Source organism: Macrobrachium rosenbergii, chromosome 12 (assembly GCF_040412425.1).
Source record: "Macrobrachium rosenbergii isolate ZJJX-2024 chromosome 12, ASM4041242v1, whole genome shotgun sequence".
NCBI classification, from domain to species: Eukaryota; Metazoa; Arthropoda; class Malacostraca; order Decapoda; family Palaemonidae; genus Macrobrachium; species Macrobrachium rosenbergii.
In genome coordinates, this window is record NC_089752.1 from 52,271,675 (window position 1) to 52,291,674 (window position 20,000).

The 20,000-nt window shown below is 37.6% G+C and overlaps 2 protein-coding genes across 6 annotated transcripts in view; both read left to right on the top strand.

Moving 5' to 3' along the window:
• LOC136843659 (fibroblast growth factor receptor 3-like) overlaps positions 1–20,000 on the top strand; it is a 145,514-nt gene that overhangs the window by 80,111 nt on the left and 45,403 nt on the right. The window contains exon 1 of one of the 5 annotated variants that reach the window (XM_067112217.1): positions 5,149–5,467. The exons of the other annotated variants lie outside the window; for them this stretch is intronic. The gene's annotated coding sequence lies outside the window, so the exon portion shown is untranslated. Of the gene's footprint in view, positions 1–5,148; positions 5,468–20,000 lie in introns of those variants that run through there. 5 annotated transcript variants of the gene reach the window in all.
• On the top strand, positions 6,909–13,760 carry LOC136844013 (uncharacterized). The gene is made up of 2 exons (XM_067113024.1): positions 6,909–7,423; positions 13,649–13,760. The coding sequence occupies exons 1-2, from the start codon at positions 6,909–6,911 to the stop codon at positions 13,758–13,760; spliced, it is 627 nt and encodes a 208-aa protein (XP_066969125.1).

Genomic DNA, 20,000 nt, shown 5'->3' on the forward strand with positions numbered 1-20,000 from the left:
GACAGTCGAAAGGCCTCGCAGCACTCCAGTGTTCTCTTCCTTCGTGGATTTTGTCTTATATATATATATATATATATATATATATATATATATATATATATATATATATATATATATATATATATATATATATATATATATATATATATATATATAATGTGTGTGTGTGTTTTGTGTGAGAATGTGTGCGTGCATAATTTTCCTGGCAGTTATATATAATTGCTGTACACTGACAACGGTTCTTTCAATATTAAGCCGTTTCCTTTAACAGAAGATAGTTCCAGATGAAAAAGCAACACACCTGTCACCTGCTTATTCACACCTTAGCTGCTAAATCGTTCATAACAGACAACTGCTTCATTTGCCTTCACAGATGCCTCATCATCAGCTCATCGAGCCCCTCGTATACACACTGTGCCTTTACCCTGTATATATCACGCAATTTTACACTTCCAGTATAATAATAATAATAATAATAATAATAATAATAATAATAATAATAATAATGAAATCCTTTATTTCAGCCAGGGCCATATGTAAGGAATATACGGGGTAGAGACAGTACATTTAGATACAGGAGATATAAGGGTAAAAATATTAATCGGCTGTATTCAAACAGTTGCTGAAATGGTAGTAGTGATAGTCTATATTCATAATAATGTAATGACAGTAATAGTATCGAAATAATACTAAAATTAAGAAAAATTATAACAATTAAACAGTAGCATATTTAGAGCCCCCTCCTTTACAGCAAATTTTTCGCTACGTCTACCCACCGTTTTCTAAGTCTGCCAACCCCCCCCCCCGTATCCTCTCTACTAATGCTCCATAATTATACACACTTTTTGCAAACCTAATGTTTTCCATTCTTTCCACGTGACCAAACCATCTCAAAGCGCACTAATCTGTCTTCTCACTTATCCAGTGTTTTACTATAAAGCCATATATTGAACATATCCCTTCTGTTTAGTTTATGGCTTTAATCAACTGAAGTTGTTGTAATACAGATTTTTTGTAGATAAATTCGTACTTAATATTATAATTATGTCCTTATGTTAAATCCTGTTTTTCCCGTGTTCCTAATGATCTTATTCGATATTGTGGGTTCATTTCTGTCCTTAATTCGATATAGTTATCGTTATTTTCGTTTGTTTGGTTGCTTTGATTATGCATTTACCTTCCTCTTTATGTATCTTTTTGTTTATCTGTTATTAATCCTCGATTAGATGGTTTACGAGTTCAGTGAGCAATTTTCTTCATTTTCCAGTAATAATTGCGTGAGTTAAAATTATTAATTTCTGCTCTTGATATTACCTCATCAACTTTTTTCACTCTTAGATGTTATTTTTCCTTGCTGCATCTTCGATTTCATTTTAAATATTAATTAATTATATAAATCTTCCATTAATCCTATTTCTCCACGCAGTATTTCACACTTTCTTGCTCATCTTAGTCAAGAACTCGCGGGGGGGGGGGTGAGTGAGTGGAGGAGGTACCCTCAAGAAGAGTAATTATCGCACTGATCCTGGGTGTCGTAATTCAACTCGATTTATCAAAATAATTATTGATAATTATTTTTTTCCACATCAGATTATTGTGGTTAATCGCCGGGCAGGCGTTGCTATCAGTTGATCGTCGGCTCATTATCAGCTTAATTATTATTCCAGAACTACCAAAGCAATTAACCTCTTTTTTCTGTTTCGCTCACTTCGCTTTTTTTTTCTTCTTTTGCTTCGTATTATTGCTAATATTTATAAATGGTGTTTTTCCTTGTTGTGTTAGTATTGTAATGAAATGGTATTTATCTTTACATATTTACTTCTTAACATTTATATTTCTGTAATAATTTTGTATTTGCATATTTGGTAATGATTTTGACCTGTAAAGGAAGGAGAAAGGGAGAATAACCGCTAAAGTTTGCTTATGTGGTGGGGAGAGACAAAGACAGCGGGATAAAAGGTTTCTTATGAAATAAAAATTTTCGGGCCTGTGACTGATGTGAATGGAAATCACGAACCCGGGAATCGATCTGTTTGGCATTTCACTTTTATTTTTTGTCGCAGTTGTCGAGCTGGAGTCTAAGACCCGAAAGAGAATTATTGGAAAGATTGGTTTTGTTATAATGTTGATGCCGTCATATAGAACTAATTAATATTGATAGCAGTTTAGTCACTGAGAAAGTTTTCTTTTGTCTGCAACGATAGAAGATAGTCATCATTAGTGATATGTTTTGTCATGTTTTTTTTTTATCTAAGGCACTGGATACCTTCTTGCTTATTATTATTATTATTATTATTATTATTATTATTATTATTAACAAAGCTGTGAACTTGTTTGTATTCCTCTTATTTTTCTTCCTCGGTACTTGACCTTGAACCACTTTAACAACCTCGAAGACAGTAGAGAAATTTTAGAGAACATGAATGTTCAAAGAAAGTTTCAAACCACTGCAGTGCTTTTGAATAAGCGAAAAAAACGCAGCCTAGTGCGCCTGTGTCAAACAATTTCCACATGTCAGGTTATTTAACTATTACCGTTATAATTATAGCAATTATAGCACGGAAGACACTGATAATAATAGTGTTTAAGCCTCCACTCAATACATTATATATATATATATATATATATATATATATATATATATATATATATATATATATATATATATATATATACTGTATATATATATATCATATTCTAAAGTATATATATATATATATATATATATATATATATATATATATATATATTTGTTCGTGCGTGTGTATAGTGTAATTCCGAATGTCGTGGATACAAATTTAATATCCTGTACAGCAATAGCAAACTTGAGATCACTTCCCACGACTTCCTCCAGACCAAAGGCACATCAAAAATGTGATCGATGGGCAGTGACGGGCAATAGGAGACGCCTGGCTAAGATAAAATCCGCAGAGGAAGTGCAGTCGCTCCCTGCGGAACGCCGCTTGAAAAAGGTTCCGTCGGAAGGAACTAAGCCCGTTGTTTGTCCCTGTATACAGGATGCACTGCCGACCTGCTGCTGGCGGTAAATCTCCCTCCTCCACCATTCTTGGTGTCCTTCCGGATGCCCTTCCGGGTGTTCCCTTCGGCATCTCTTTTAGATGTTCTTTTCCAGTCCTCGCCTTCTTTGTCCTCCCCTACTTCTGCCTCCTGAGCACCTCTCCCCTCCCTCCCTCCCTCCCCGCAACCCACCAAATCACATCTTCCTCGTTTTCTCTCTCTATTAGTCCCTTCGTTATAGATTAAACTGGCCTTATCCCAGCACGGGCTCTTACTTCTGAACAGCCTGTAAATGCCACTTGCCACTTCTTCTTATTCTTCCCCCCTCCCCTCGACCCCCTGCCCTTCAATGTCCTAAAATCGATATCCGGGGGAATTTTATGATTGGTTTCTTTCCTCGTCTACAACGGCCATCGTGTTCTTTTAATTCTCAGAAGTAAAGAGGAAAGGTGTATTGTGGCTTGATTTATGAGGAGAGGAAATGAAAGGAAAATGAGAAAATTGTACGGAGTCTCTCTCTCTCTCTGATTATAACCGTATAAGAGAGGTAAACTTTAGAAAATCATAGTGGTTTGTTAGGTACGTTTGAGAAGTTGTACATTTCAACACATGTATATGGTGCAGAGTTGAAGTACATTATTAGTATAATTATTACTTAATGAAACTCATATTTAAGAATATGGCGGACATCAGTCATTCTATAGTTCAGTCTTTTTTGTCTGTAATTATACTTCTAAGATAAGTCAGATGGAAATTTGGAAATTATAGCTATAAAGAATTTTACCTTATAGACTCAGATTTAAAGTTGGTTTGAATCCCAATTATTTTCTCCCGCATTCATTTCGTGATTACATCAAGTGTGAGACGGTGAATAACATGAACTGCATATATCTGTACGCATTACAAAATGAGTAATGAGGCTGGTTATAATATCTGTACACTCATGTGCATGTAAGCACTGGGAGTGGCGGTGGGGAATTTATAATCCCCAAATATTTACTCAGCGTTTCACGATTGTGGTAACGTGTTTGGTAAATGATATTTGGAAGTGCTTCAGCCAATAACCTGGTTGTATGCAGCTAGAGTGGCTGAATAATGGAGTTGGTAATGACATTAAGATTTCATCTCTTCTTTTTACCTAGATAAGATAGTGTCCAAAGGTAGATAAGATAGAATTGCGTCCTTTTTTAAGATATATTTAGGGGAGTCTTTTAATACTGATATTGTGTTTATTAAACTAGTAATTACTTACATGTTACCACTTTATAACAAATGTAATGTGAAAACTATGTAAGTGAACTTTACACATTGCATGACGTTAAAGAAAAGAACTTTATTTGATATGTAATCTGCTAAATTTCATGCTGTTCGTCTCAGGTTTAGAAATAGATTCATTACAACTTTAAAAGTTCCCTTTAGTGGTTGAAAACGAACAACCCAGCCCCCCTGAGTACACTTACACACCCACCAAAAAAGGAGAAAAATTGCCGGAATCAAATATCAGTAGATTTGTAAGAACTGACCAAGTGACCACCATTAAGACGAGTGTCCGACATCGACTCGGGACTTTTAGTTCCCACAAAGAATAAACCACCGAAACGGACAGGACCCTCCAATCAGGAGGCAGATCCCCTTCCCCGGAAGTAGGGGGTCAGATTTTAGGGGCCTTTACCCTAGTTTCCCTCCACCCGTCTCCCAGTCCCCTATCTGGGTTTCGGTCTCCAATCAACGTCAAGGCTTTTGAGATGGAGGGAGGGAGGAATGGGGCGAATGTTGGGGGTAGGGGGCGCGGGGATCTAGGGCTCTTAAGATATAGAGGGATCCATATAGAGTTAGGTTACACATGGATTTTGGAGTGACGGCTTGATGTGGCTTTCTCAGTCTCATGCTCCTTTCCCTCCTCCTGTCACCTAACCTCCTTCACCCTACCACTCCCTACCAAACAACCGCCCCCCGCCCCGTGTCCTTCTCCTCCTCCTCAGACGCTCGATGGGGACACCATCTTGCCCAATCGTCTTCCTCGATGCCACTCTTCTTCCCAGACTCGCGGTGTTTTTCGAGTCGGAGGCGACACTCAGTCAGTCAGGCAGTCACACTGGCTGCGGCGCATCCTTCCTCAGTTCCTCACTCAGTCTTGTGGAGGATTTGACGGCGTGAGGATGTACGTGAGCCCTTCGCCACCGGGAGGTCAGTGTTTGTTAAGTGCTGCTTGGGGGCGATAATATGAATGAAACGGAATTATATTCAACTTCAGGAAGTTGTCTGGCACCCTGTGAGAAGTGTTAACTTGTGGGAGTCTAAATATTGTTTTCTGTGAAGTGTTTATTATTAAACGATAGAAAAAGTATATATCAAGAAAAGAGAATTGTGTGTGGATTTCTCTCGCGTATTGGGATTACTAAACTGAATTAAAGTTTCTTTAAAGAAACTGAAGGTACGGCTGTCTTAGGTAAGTCGAAATTTTCTTGTGAAATCGTGGGAGCACAAAATTAGAAATTGTACGTGATATAATTAAGGTGTTAATAAATACACTTTTAGGTAGAACGTTCTGGTTAAAGAATTTGTCTACAAATTGGGTAGATGAGCACATTAGATTGCCCTTGCCATCGGCTCTGCATGGGAAAGTAATGGGTGGCCGATATTTGTAAAAAAAAATAATTGCACCAATTTCTCTCAAGCTATATTCTGCATATTAAGGGACAAAGGATACAAGGCGATGCAATTTTTTCTCCCTCCCTTGGCCGAGCCGTTATCAGCCTTGGGCAGTTCTCGGACGCCAGTTCGAAGGAAAAAATGGAAGTATTGAATTATATCTGATTGTTGTCATTAGCCCGTCACGCTGAATTTAATGCAGGGGACCGGTACAACTCCCACACACCAAGCCTCAGACTCCCCCCTCTTGCTTTTTTTTTTTCATGAAACGTCAGTTATAGGAATTACTGGACTAGATCTGAATGAGATTCAATATCTTTGCTATAATTTACATGCCCCAGAGAGGCGCACACCAGACCTTTGTGTGTGTGCGTGTGTGTGTGTGTATAATCGAGGTACCAATAGCAGTAAATGTGACCCCTCTTTAATACATTTCAGATGTTTCATTTCGACGATGCTTTTGACGATAAGACAAGTCATGTTGCAATAAATGTAATACTATATATATATATATATATATATATATATATATATATATATATATATATATATATATATATATATATATATATATATATATATTTTATAAATATTCTGCTGTTCACCCTCTATGCATTTTTATTGTAGGAAAATAACGCAAACAAAGACCAGAAGGGGGTCCTCTGTAGGCAGAGATAGGCTGTGTAGTTAAAAAAAAATATGCCTTTGTGGCATTAGGGACCTAACCCACAGAGAGGGTTTTCACTCAGTAATCTCTAGTAAAGGTGGTCTTAAGCTGTCTTTTCCTTTATCCTATGCATTCGGCGATGTCTTTGTCAAATTTCGGATTTGCCTGGGGCGTAGGGTATGGATGCGGACAGCCACCCTGCTTGATCGGAGACGGGTCAGAGAGATTCACGCTGCGACCGAGAATGCACGTCGTGTTTTAGGCAAAACGGTGCCCTTTGTCCCCCCCCCCCCTTGTCTTTTCATTAGTGAACAACAGGTCCGTGTTTTATAGAAGCCGTATCGTCTATTGCAGTGCGCAAGCAAACCCCACCTTCCGCCCACCGAAGTGGTCAGTGGAAGGGGCACACACTGAACCATTCTCGGCCTAGCCCTTCCCAGTCGCGAAGGGCTGGCCCACAAAGAGGTCCTCTCTCTCCCCGAAGAGACATTCAGGAGGAGCAGTACCACTGCAGGACGTGCAAGCGGACAGGCCACTCCACAAATAATTGGGAGGGCTGCCCAAGTAAGCAATGCCCAGCGGACGCCCCCGAACAAGACACTCTGAGAGGCTACGATCTCCAGCTGGGGCAGGAATCTCTGCCGCAGCCAAATTCAAGTCATCTGCGAAGTATTATACCTCCGGACCCTTTGTCAGGCTTGCGAGCACTGAGCAGTGCCACGCTCCGTCCGGCACAGACGGTGAGCCATCAATTGAGAAGGCCCCTATGCCGGGTCTAAATCATGAGGCGAATCCTCCTCCGGGAGATTCAGGAATCCCCACACCATTGATCATCGCAACCAGAGAGCCTCCGGCACCCGACACTTCTTCACCAATCCTGCCCCAGAGGATGAACCTCTGGAGGATCAAACTGTTACACCTTCTCTGGGAGACCAGGAACTGGCCTCCTCGGATGCAGAGGTCGAGAGCGCTCTCACTCTGGGTGTCGCAGCAGCCGGAGTGGGGAGCTCATAAAGTTACCCCTGACTTCACGCTCGCTAGCCCTTCTGGCCTTTCCCCAGAGTCGGTGCCCTCATTACCTCCTAGGTCTGATACTGATAGGCCTTGGAGGAACCTGAAGAAGAAGAAGGGGCAGAAGAGAGCCCAGTAGTTGCCGAGCCATGAGCTCAACCTGGCACTAGTGCCCTCTCGGCACAGTGCCCTACCATCTTAGAGTGATCCTGGCCCCTTGCCCAGAGAAGGTAGCCAGTGTGATCTCTTTCCTCATACATAGCCTAGACCAAATTAGGTACTGTACATCAGACTAGTAACCTTGTCCCTTCCACTCACCATGAAGCCACAGCAATCACGTAAGTAGTGTAACTAAAATCAGACAATCTTAACTATTGTGAAAAGAGCCACTATGCTCATGACATGCATGGCCTAAGACCTCAGTGAGGCAAACATTTATCACGAGGCAAACCTCATGAATTAACTAGCAATTACCAATTGTACTGAACACAAAAAACTTTGTAATTTTGATAGAACATTATCTCTTACGTTGGTGCTACAGTCGAGTTAGGATAGGTTAGGCTAGGGAATACAATAGAATGTACCACTAGGCTTGGTCTAAAACATCACGATTATAGGAGGTAGCATGTAATAACCATAAGCACCTTCCAGTACTGTTAGAATTATGTAAAGTAATGATCAAAGCTCATATCCTATCTAGGGTTAGGTAGATCCGTAGCTAGGTAGGCTACACAGGACAAATCTGCTCAGGGGAGAAGAGCAACCTAATAGAGGCGAACAGCTTGCTTAGTACAGGCCTTCACGCCAGAAAGGGAGTGAAGGCCCTCTTAAGGGGGGGAGCTTTTACAATATTCTGCTGTTCGCCCTCTATGCATTTATTGTAGGAAAATAACGTGGACAAAGAGCAGAAGGCGTCCTCACATAGGCAGAGATAGGCTGTGTAGTTAAAAAAAAATACGCCTTTGTGGCATTAGGGACCTAACCCACAGAGAGGGTTTTCACTCAGTAATCTCTAGTAAAGGTGGTCTTAAGCTGTCTTTTCCCTTATCCTATGCATTCGGCGATGTCTTTGTCAAATTTCGGATTTGCCTGGGGCGTTAGGGTATGGATGCGGCTGACCACCCTGCTTGATCGGAGACGGGTCAGTGAGATTCACACCGCGACCGAGAATGCACGTTGTGTTTTAAGCAAAATGGTGTTCTTTGGCGCCCCCCCCCCCTTGTCTTTTCATTAGTGAACAACAGCTCCGCGTTTTCCAGAAGCCGTATCGTCTATTGCAGTGCGCAAGCAAACCACGTAACGGTAAGTCTGAACTTGACAATATCTGCTGTTTGCTGATATTTCTTCCCCAGTATTCCAACCTTTCTTTAGTTCCCTCTTCACCACCACTGTATACAAATAGTGGTTTAAACAATTTACTTTTATGAAGTCTAGATTAAGAATAATTTCTGTTGTTTAGCGACATTCAACTATTCCCGTGAATTAACTAGGAATTAGGGAAGGTTAAACAAGTCATTTACAGCATTTATGCAGCCTTGTGTCTCGATCCCATTGTTCGGAAGAGCCTGTTGTCTAAAAAATATTACTGTAGCGAATAGAAAATTGACTATGTCTGAAGTTGGGCAATTATTCAAGTAAATTTTCTAGCTAACTGTATATTCTTGTGTCGAGGCTTTCTCCTTGACTGGCGACCTTATTTCATTATTAAACATCTGTCATTGAGGTTAATTTGTAGCTTCAATTGACAGGTTACGTGTGTCCTTGGCACTCAGGTCCTTATAAATTACGTTAATCAAGTAATAAACTCATCAGCCAAGCCCCATACATACTATATATATATATATATATATATATATATATATATATATATATATATATATATATATATATATATATATATATATATATATATATATATATATACTGTATATATATATATATCAAATATATGTACATAGTCATGCATACTAAAACTTTTGTCTTTGAAATACACGTCTTTGTGTATAATAATTTTGTTAATGAGGCTAATTTTAGTAGTGGAAAATCAAACTAATTTATAATGCATCTATGCACGACTAGCTAAAAATTTTTCTTATAATTTTACTTCAGATCAGATGAGACACTGAAAAGAAAATTCGTAATATTTTACAGAGTTCGTAGACATATTTATAAATATATATATATATATATATATATATATATATATATATATATATATATATATATATATATATATATATATATATATTATATACATATATATATGTGTGTGTTTTACTATAATCTTAAAGTACACTATGGAGATAAAAAGGCCCATAAAAACACTTTATACATGTTGTAACCATATATGTTTGATACTTCTGTATCCTTCTTGGCGAAATATGGATGAATGGTAGGGCTATATATTAAATGTTTGTGTGAACTCGAGTGTGTGTGTATGTGTATGCAATTTACATGTAACGCGCTCGTGTGCGTGTCCCTGAGTATGGGTAAATGATAAATAATTATGTAGTACTACGTACATATATACCACGTTAGTATCCTTTAGTATTTGCATAATTTCCATTATTTTGTCTCCCACCCATGATTACCCCTAGAGGTGGCGCCGTTAGGGCGAGAGCACCTTACCTTTACTTCCTCCAACCCCCTACCCCCATTCCCTCACTCCACCCCGTCACCTGTCCCCCTCCCCCCTTGCCTATATATTGTGCTGTTGCTTTGCGATAACGATCTACGACGTCATGGTTGGTTTCAACGGTGTTCTGATGTTAAGCACCGATCGATTTTCATTTTGCAGAATAATGGCGACGTCATTAGGGCGGTCTTTTATGTAATGGACAGAGGCGCGCATGCGCGTGTGTGTGTGTGTGTGTGTGTAGTTTTGTATACATGCTTATTTGTTATGAAAGATCAAAACTGCTTAAGGATCTGTTTGGAAAATTGCTCTCTCTCTCTCTCTCTCTCTTCTCTCTTTTCTCTCTCTCTCTCTCTCTCTCTCTCTCTCTCTCAGTACTCAATAAGTGTAGTTTAATTTATTTATTGTACCTGCAGAATGATCCCACCTTCCTAGAGGTGGGGATTACCTCGTCGAGGCCTTCCTCACACAGAGAGAGATTCTTTCTGGAGGTAGGGATTACCTCGTCGAGGCCTTCCTCAGAGAGAGAGAGAGAGATTCTACCTTTCTGGAGGTAGGTGTTACCTCGTCCAGGCCTTCCTCACACACACTCATACACACAGAATGATTCCAACTTTCTGCAGGTAGGGATTACCCCTCGAAGCCTTCCTCACAGAGAAAGAGTGAGAAGTCTATAGAATAATTCCACCTTTCTAGAGTGGGGATAACCTCGTTGAGGCCTTCCTCAAAGAGAGAGAGAGAGAGAGAGAGAGAGAGAGAGAGAGAGAGAGAGAGAGAGAGAGAGGCGCGCCAGTCATTCCCAAATGAAACTTCATATTACAATTCAAGAGAGAATCAAGAAGATATAATTAATGTTCAGGCAGAATTGAGCCGAGCCTCTTCAATCTCCGATGGGTTTGACGTACTGCAGCGCTGATTAGCATATTCATTGATCAAACTGCTTTGTAATTTAGCCATCTTGCACCTTGCAATTGCCCGTGGTATATGTCTGCAAGATCTCTCCCCCACGCTGGATATGACGTCTGTTTTCATGTTGTTATCTGTCATTCAGAATATTCTTTTGTGTATGTTGGATTATGGGTGGTCAAGGGCGGGGGAAGAAATCACGGACTGCTTGCAGGATTTGTGTGTTTTCGTGTTTGAAGGATAATAGCCTTCTTGTCTGTATTTGCTTTTGGAAGAGTAATGCCCAAGTATAATAAATGATCTTGCGGTTTTTTTCACAATACACTATTCGCAATTTGCGAAATTTTTAGTATTGTAACGTTTAGTGAATTGAGCTTCCCAGCGAATATCGAGATAGAACACGGAGTATTTGAGTTATTTTTAATTTCATTTCGTTGCTAATGTTTTTTTTTATATATATATGAGGCATCATTTCATTGTGCTGCAATCCCCTGTCGATAATTACGTTTTGTTTTCTCAGGAATTACAACGCTATGAAACCATTTTCCGGAATTGATATGGCTGCATGGTCAGGAATTGCCTTTTAAATCTCGCCATGACGTCATACGACATACTCTCCCTCCTACCCACCTCCCTTCCCCTTCCCCTTCCCCTTCCCCTCTCCTCCTGTGTTCCTTATTGATGGGCAATTGTGCCTGTGATGACCACGATTGTTCTAAAGCGCTTCGCGTTTTCAAAGAGTCGGTTCGTGTCTTTATTAGAGGGTATGGTCGCTATCAATTTTCGCCACTCCTTGCTAAACTCCGTAATGCGAAAGATTCTCCTTCTATTGACATAATATGAAGAGAGAGAGAGAGAGAGAGAGAGAATGCTTTTGTGGGTTCGCAGTCGTTTTGGTAGTTTCGTGATGGGAAATTCCCAAGTATTTCTTTATCTTATTTGTTGTGAATATCATCCTGCAATTTTGTTTTTTTAAGAATTAATTTATTAGCATAATTAAGCTCTCCCAATGTTTACATTATAGTGATTTTTTTGCGTTTAATATTTGCTTGAAAATTGTGTTGAAATTGTTCTTATGTATATGTAGGTGCTTATATGTTCAACACAGTCTAATGTACATTTTTTTCGGGTTTAGCAGTGATCAGTAGGATACTTAAAATAGCAGCAGTAGTAATAACAGTAAATTTGTGGATGAATAATTTAAACACACAGTATTAAAACAGTAAACGTGCATGGTGCTTTCTCTTTGCTATCAGTCAGTTATATGCTAATAATAGTAGTCTTGGCAGTAGTATTCGACAATTGTAGAAATCATAGTATGCGCGCAAGGCTAGTAATCTATTTACCGTTACTCGACTACATCTCTGATAAAGATTTTTCGTTAGGTAGGAAAAACGATAACTCCATTGACCACACACACCTGCCACTTACCGGTTTCGTGCTGTTTATCAGCGGTTGATTATACGAGGGAAGCGACTCGGAGTCACGCCAGCTCCTTTTGCGTACTCCTAGAAGATGCTGGCCTCCGCTGCCCGGCGTTTCTGTCAGCTGGCTAGGTTTTGTTTTGAGCGCGCAAATGATGATTTTGTATCTTCGAATTGTTCAGTATGATTATTCAGTTATGTCTCATGTACCTTTAATTGTTGGATCATATGCAAGGGGTTCAAGTTATTTATTTGCTGGGCGTGATGGCAGGAGAAAGTCTGTTAGCTTTCTTCGATAATAATGCATGATGCAGTCCTAAGAGAAAGTACTGATTATCAACACAGCAGTATTTGATATTCTTATATTGACAGTCGTGAAATATATCTATGCCGAGTCTCAATTTATTTGTTTTTCTTTAAGAAATTTGTACTTTATTTTTTGTTTCTTTGATAAATAAACATTCGATATCAGCCATTCATAGTAAGACCTCAGTTTACGCGCGCATTCCTTATCATTTCTTGTTTACTATCAGCGTTTGTGGGAGGCAACGCCGTAAAGATAAGACTTATCGCCTCTGGGAACATCTAGCCGATGGCCTGTTATCTTGGTCGTAATTGACTTATCGATGTGTGTTTTGTTATTGGGTTCCCTCTCGCTCTTGAAAGACCGTGAGAGACTTAATGAAAGGAGAGATCGTGTCTCTCCTGAGAGATATCTCGTGAGGTGAAAAGTTTTGGTATGCTCTTGGATGCTGTTTCATAGCGTCGCTGGGCGGGTGTTTAGTTATAAACTTTTGGATTCTGTACAGAATTATTATTATTATTACTTGTGGGTGTAACAACAATAATTTGCTATTGAATATATCCATATTCTAACACTTGAGATAAATCCTAATGATTACAAGTTTTATTAATATTTAACATTATGGACGAAAGTATCATTAGTTTGTATTTAGACTTGAATTGTAATAATTTTGATTTTAAATCTTTATGCCTGAATTGTAATCATTATAATTAAAAGTCTTTGTGTATTGATTTGAAAAATTTAAAGAAACGTTTGGAGGACTCATGACGATATCACATATTCGTTAACAATTCCAATATCATCTTTGAAACGTGGAAACGCCCATGATCTGGGTTTTGACCCCAGGCGAGGGTGACCCATTTCGAATGGCTTCATTGAAGCAAATCGCAGGACGGTCCGAATCAGGCCCCTGGGGAAGAGGTCTTGGTTAGAGGTCACACCTTAGCATGACTGCGCCTTGATCGATTGACCCCCGTATAACGATCGAGGCAGCAACCCTTTTTCGCCTTTTCTGAGATGGAATTACGTAGATTCGATGCAGTACCAGTGGCCTCCTCCTCCTCCTCCTCCTCCTCCTCCTCCCCTCCTCCTCCTCCTCCTCCTCCTCCTCCTCCTCCTCCTCCTCCCTCTGGCCGGCATTGAATTTTTCCAGAATTCATGGAAACGGAGAACAGGTTCAAAGTTGGAGAGGTATATTTAAGACTGAGGAAGAAGCTGGTCTTCATCACGAGATGTGAATTTTTATCGTTGCCAGTTAATGATTCGCTTTTCGTCCGTTTTCATATTTTGCTCTGTAGTTGTTCTGAGTGGGGACAATAGCGCAATAGGAATGTAGAAATAACATGGAATTTGTTCTTGAAAAAGATTTGTATCAAGAATTTTTGTGTCTAGTTTAAGGGATTGTGACTTCGGTTTATAATGTGAAATCGATCAGTAACTCAGGTGTTCCTTTCTTCACACTCCAACTGACGAGCAACCGACAGATTAGGTCAACAGTTAGTGTTTTATTTGGGTCGCTGGGTAGCGAAGAGAAAGACTGGTGATGGAAAATTGTTGGCTGTTTGTACAATAGACCTTTAGAGAGCGATTACATAGAACGATATATGATCCTGTATAACGTACCAGCAGGTTATCTTTCACTTAATTCAGGCGTATTGCATCATATTTAACACCATTCTGAGAAGTATTTTAATTATATTTTCAAGTTTTGTTTTGATTATGTAATCTACCTCAATAATACTTTGTAATCACTCTTGAATATTGCTATTTCCCTATTAACGAATGTGGGCGATGAAGAATTTGCTTTGAACAACAAGTTATTTCTCATTACAGTAAGCCAGTCTTCAGAGTAACGATGTGCCACTGATAACGGAATGCAACTGAAATATTGGCGATGTTAATACAAGAATTCATTATTAGTCATGTATTACTTAATTGGGTTAGCCTACGTGTTTTTGTACCTCTCTGATAAATCTTGATGATGACACTTCATATTAAGAGAATGAAAAATACCTTTGAAATATTCATTTAGTTCAAAAAAATGTTTGAAAAATAATGTGAGATTTGGGAACTTTTTTACTATTTCCGTATGTAGACTTGTAGAGTAAATTCAGTTTAGAGAGAGAGAGAGGACTCCAGTATTATACATTTATTTCTTGCGCAATAGGCTATTCTGTTCAGTTCTCACTGACTTGCGTTACGCTTGTATGGTTTTAATAGAGGAGACACCCTTTCTCCTTTCTCTTCATTTCTTTACTATTAAAGTTCATATTCCTTCATCATCTCGAAGTTATTCATTCTTTTTATCTTCGGTATTATTATTATTATTATTATTATTATTATTATTATTATTATTATTATTATTATTGGTTTCTGTCACCTGATTTATTCCTTTCAACTTTTCATGAAATTATTTATATTGGAAAAGTAAATTTATTTAATTTCTGAACAAGGGTCTCTCTTTCTGAATTATTAAATCGTCTTTGATATATTTTGGATACTGTGGAGCGAAAAAAGTTGTCAGCCAAAAAAACAATACATTAAAAATGTATTTTCCTTCGAATGGTTCATCCTGCATATTTGGTATTTTATTGCCCTTTGTTTCATATTAAAAGACGTTTTTATCTGGACAGCTATTTGAACAGGTTTAATGACTTAATTTGATCAAGTTTTTTATAGGCTATATGAAATGCATTTCTTTGCGGCCAGCCTAATCTGAATCCGTATTATGTCGTAATGGAATTCACACTTGCTTACTAGGTTTATTATTATTATTATTATTATTATTATTATTATTATTATTATTATTATTATTCGCATAATACAGCCATCCTTTTTAATAAGACCTGTTTAAGAGAGGGTCTATTCCTTTCGTATATTATTATTATTATTATTATTATTATTATTATTATCATCAGAAGCAACTTACTTTCCTTTTTATAAGGCCTTTTGTTTAAAAATAAGTAAGCGTAACGCAATTATATAAAGTGTAAATCGACATTTGGGTTTAATACTCATATTTATCTAAGATTTATACCAGTGCACATATATACGCAGCTGTCACAATCGTCTCTTGCGTTTCATACGCAAGCCTCACACACACACATATGCAAGTAAACACATCTACTGCATGAACACATCCTCATATATTCTCATATATCCTCATAAATCCTTCACCTTGCCCATCCTACAAATCCTCTCTTCTCCGTTTCCCTCTCCTCAAACCCGTAGGCTTCCCCCTTTTTTTTTGCATGCCAATTATATCTTACAAAATTTTTATTGCCGCTTTACCACGCGATACAGATCTTTATTGCTCTCCAAAGAAGAGAGTTTAAAAGGCCAGAGGTAAAATTAGCGGGGGTTTTATCTTGCCTAACTACAGGGCTTGTTAGGTCTATTCGATCAGCATTTTCTCTCTCTCTTTTTTTTTTTTTCTTCGTCTTATGCCTCTTTCTTTGGAGGATCATATATGTTCCTATAGTATTATTATTGTTATTATCAGTAATATTATTATTAGGCTTAAAATTGGCCCCTCGCGACGCCAGATTACTTTAAAGGTAAAAGAATGTTCTTTTTATGGGGAATTTTTTGTACATTTTAAGGGTAAAAATCAGCACAATGGCAATTTACGGATTTGATAAACATTTCTTCAGTTATGAAATAGAATTAAGTCATATATAAGTCCCCTCTGCTGCATAACTATAGTTCTTAAAGAAATATTAGATTCGTTGGTACCCAGAGAAATAACGCAGAGCCTTAATGAACCCTAGCCGGATATCTCTTTCCTTGTTGCCTTGTATCTCAGGTTATATAAATGGCAGATTAAACCCAGAATCTGTTTTGAGGTTCATTTTCTCGGATTCTTATTGTATCACTGTTTGTTTACGTTGCAGTGAGTCCGAGGGATTTTATTCTCTCGTGGAGGGATTTCCTTGCAATTTCTATTCTCTCGTTGAGGGATTGCATTGCAATTTACAGCATAGACGGGGGATTGATGAAGTCATGCGCGCAACCTCCAATTTACCTGTAGTGTATTTTGAGGATTGCTTTTCGTGCTCGTGTAGTTAATTTCTTGGGATTGCAAGTATTTTTTACTGTTGATTGGGTATCCTCACCCTTTGTTGGTTTCTCCTTTAGCAAATACTTTTAGGTACATTAAGTATTTTCGAAATAGTACTTGTCTTTAATATATATATATATATATATATATATATATATATATATATATATATATATATATATATATTATGTGTGGATTTATGTGTATATGTATAACCATCTTCGCTTATAATTCTTTTCTTACTGCTTGTGTTGCTAGTTATTTATGGGTTATTTATTGATTTGTAAAAGAGTTCTTATCACAACGTAATGGTAGTTCACTGTGATAATGTAATTTTCCATTCTAATTCCCTTGTTGTTCATCAACATGATTCTCTATCTTCTCATTTACTAGCTTTCATTGTCAGAATTTTCTTTTGTTCAGTTTTAATAATTTTTTATTTTGTATTCTTAGTCAACTGTTCTGTCATCCTTGTATCCCATTCGCTGCTAATTTTGACTTATTACTAAACGTTAACGCTTGGTCTCTTTGGCAATCCTCTTTCGAATTACTTGTGAGTAAAAGAATATAGTAATGTAATGTTATTATTAATGTTATTTTGCATAAGTTATAGAAATTCTTGTGGAAGAAATCAAAAGGCCCTTTAGTTAATGAACAAGTTCCAACAAAACCGAATACTATTGTCAAAGATCAGATGTAGCAAAAATGAGAATGGAATAGAGGATAGATGTAACAAAAATGAGTAAGGAATAAACAAGAATAAATAAAGTAAATTAGTAGCTATTAAATGGAAAAAAGTAAGCTGTAAGAGTCGACTTCGTCACGAGTCAGGATTTTTTTTCTTCTTTTTTTTTTTTGCTGAGGTTCGAGGAATTTTCTTTTTATTTTTTCTTCTGCGTTGTTGTTCAAATGATAGAGGAGGAAGAGAAAAGGGAGGAATAATAGGTAAGATTGTTGGTGAAGTTTCACATGCATCGTTTAAACGACCATTCTTTCCTCCCCCCACCCCATCCCCCTCCACTACTCCTTCATGGGACCCTTTCCGCCCTCTTTCTCGAATTCTCAGGTGTCTTTAACTCCCTCCTCACCTTAACAAACACTCTCTCTCTCTCTCTCTCTCTCTCTCTCTCTCTCTCTCTCTCTCTCTCTCTCTCTAGACCCTATACTCTTTAATATGAAAGTTCTGCGTTTTGTCTCAACTTCTTCGGCGTCGTAAATTATACTTACTGTGAGGATGGGCATTCTGTGACCACAGCTTAAAATATTTCTTTCGTCATCGCAGGAGCAGCTAATGTTTTTTTCCCCTTTGTACCGAGGGTTAGAGGAAGGCAATTACCTACGGTAGATGTTAATGAGGCAATTGCAATTAACGGGAGAGAGAGAGAGAGAGAGAGATGAGGTACCGTTTCTTGGAATTTTTTTTTTCAGCTTGTAGGTGTGCGAAGCAAGTGCTGATAATTTTGTTTGTATTACTTTAATATTGTTAGCTTTCCCATCTCAGTATTATTATTATTATTATTATTATTATTATTATTATTATTATTATTATTATTATTATTATACCTGGTATTTTATGCGAGCGAGGCGAAAGTAATTAGGTAATAAATAATTGTTTACATACTTAAAGATTAGTTAAGAGATACGAAAGAAAACTAGAAGCTTTGATGCATGACACTTACGCCTCATATGATTTTAAACACTTGCAAGGCAACATCTTTATTGCGAGTTTTCATACGCCAAGGAATTTATATTACTACCAGTACCTCTCCTCATTGCCTTAGGTCTTAATATGCAGGCCGTAGATGCGCGCTCATTTCTGCTCCTTTGTCAGGGATAATGACGTGTTTTTATTTGTTTTTTTTTTTTTATTTCTTTATAGGGACCTCGTGTGCATGAATGGTCAATGGTTTTTTTTTTTTTTTTTTTTCAAAAAAAAAAAGGAAAACAAAATTTGGAATGGCGAGATGTGTATGTGATTATTTTAGAAAGAATATTTCCCCAAGCAAAAAATGTACTATTGAATAACTTCACGGTTTTTTAATTAAAAAAAATTCACTCTAGAGATGATTTTACCTGAAAATGAATTGATAACTCACAAATTAAAGAGGCTGTTTTGCAGAATGCTTAGAGATGAACAAGCCGGTTTTAGAATAGGGAGAAGTTGTACAGATCAGTATTTGTGTTAAAACAGTATACAGCATAGCGTGGAATTTAGAAACCCAGTTCTGATGGCCTTTTTTTTCATTTGTTTATTTCGAAAAGGTATTAAACATTGTCCATAGACCAGTATTATGGAGGGGTTTTCGTCATTATGGCATTCCCGTTAAATATGTAAATCTAATTGAAATTATCCATGAACGAAGTAGATGCAAATTTAACGTTGATAATCTTGCTAAGTGAATTTTCTTTAAATACGCAGGGAAACTGTTATGTAACCCTTACTATTTGTCCATCTTATGCATTTTATAATGATGTAAGTGACTGGAGAATGATGAGGTTTAGATTGGAGTAATGATGGAAGGTTGAGACTTAAAATATGCAGATGATGCTGTCTCAATCAGCAAAACTCCATTAGATTTACAAATGCTTGTTTAAAGAATGCTCCTTATATCTAGAGAGATAATTCTTAAGGGAATAACGAGGATCACAGATTTAATGAGGACAGAATATGCACAAAGGAATTAAATCACACTGTAAGAAAGCATTAATGAGGTTGATGTTTTTTAAATATTTAGGAAGCGGTATCCAACACAGGTTCCATTGAGTTGGAATTTAGTGAACGACTAAAAAGAGGCAAATCAAACACTAGGCAAGCTGGACAAGATCTGGAAATCAAATAGGCCGAAACTGCATGCGAAAGAGATTCATGTATTACTTTAGTATGATCATTATTGCTACTCGGAAGTTAATTTGGGTAAGGCATTGAAGCCATTTCTTAGAAATTTTGTCGATTTACGAATAAAGAAAGCTTCAAGAAGAATATTAGGAGTCAGATATCAGAAGAGATAGAAAAATAATACCATAAACGCAATTACGGAAGTGTCATACGTAGAACAGATAATGATGATGGGACATGGAGATGGCTTGGTCATGTACTACCTCGGGAAGACTAATACGTGGTAGTGTCAGATGGGTTCCGGTTTGCACCAAAAGCACAGGAAAAACAGTTGCGGCATTATTATTATTATTATTATTATTATTATTATTATTATTATTATTATTATTATTATTATTATTTACAGTTGTTTTCGAACTCTACATCCATATGTTTAGTTTCAATAGACTTAAGAACGTACAGTTATACATCGTAATTATGGTTCTAC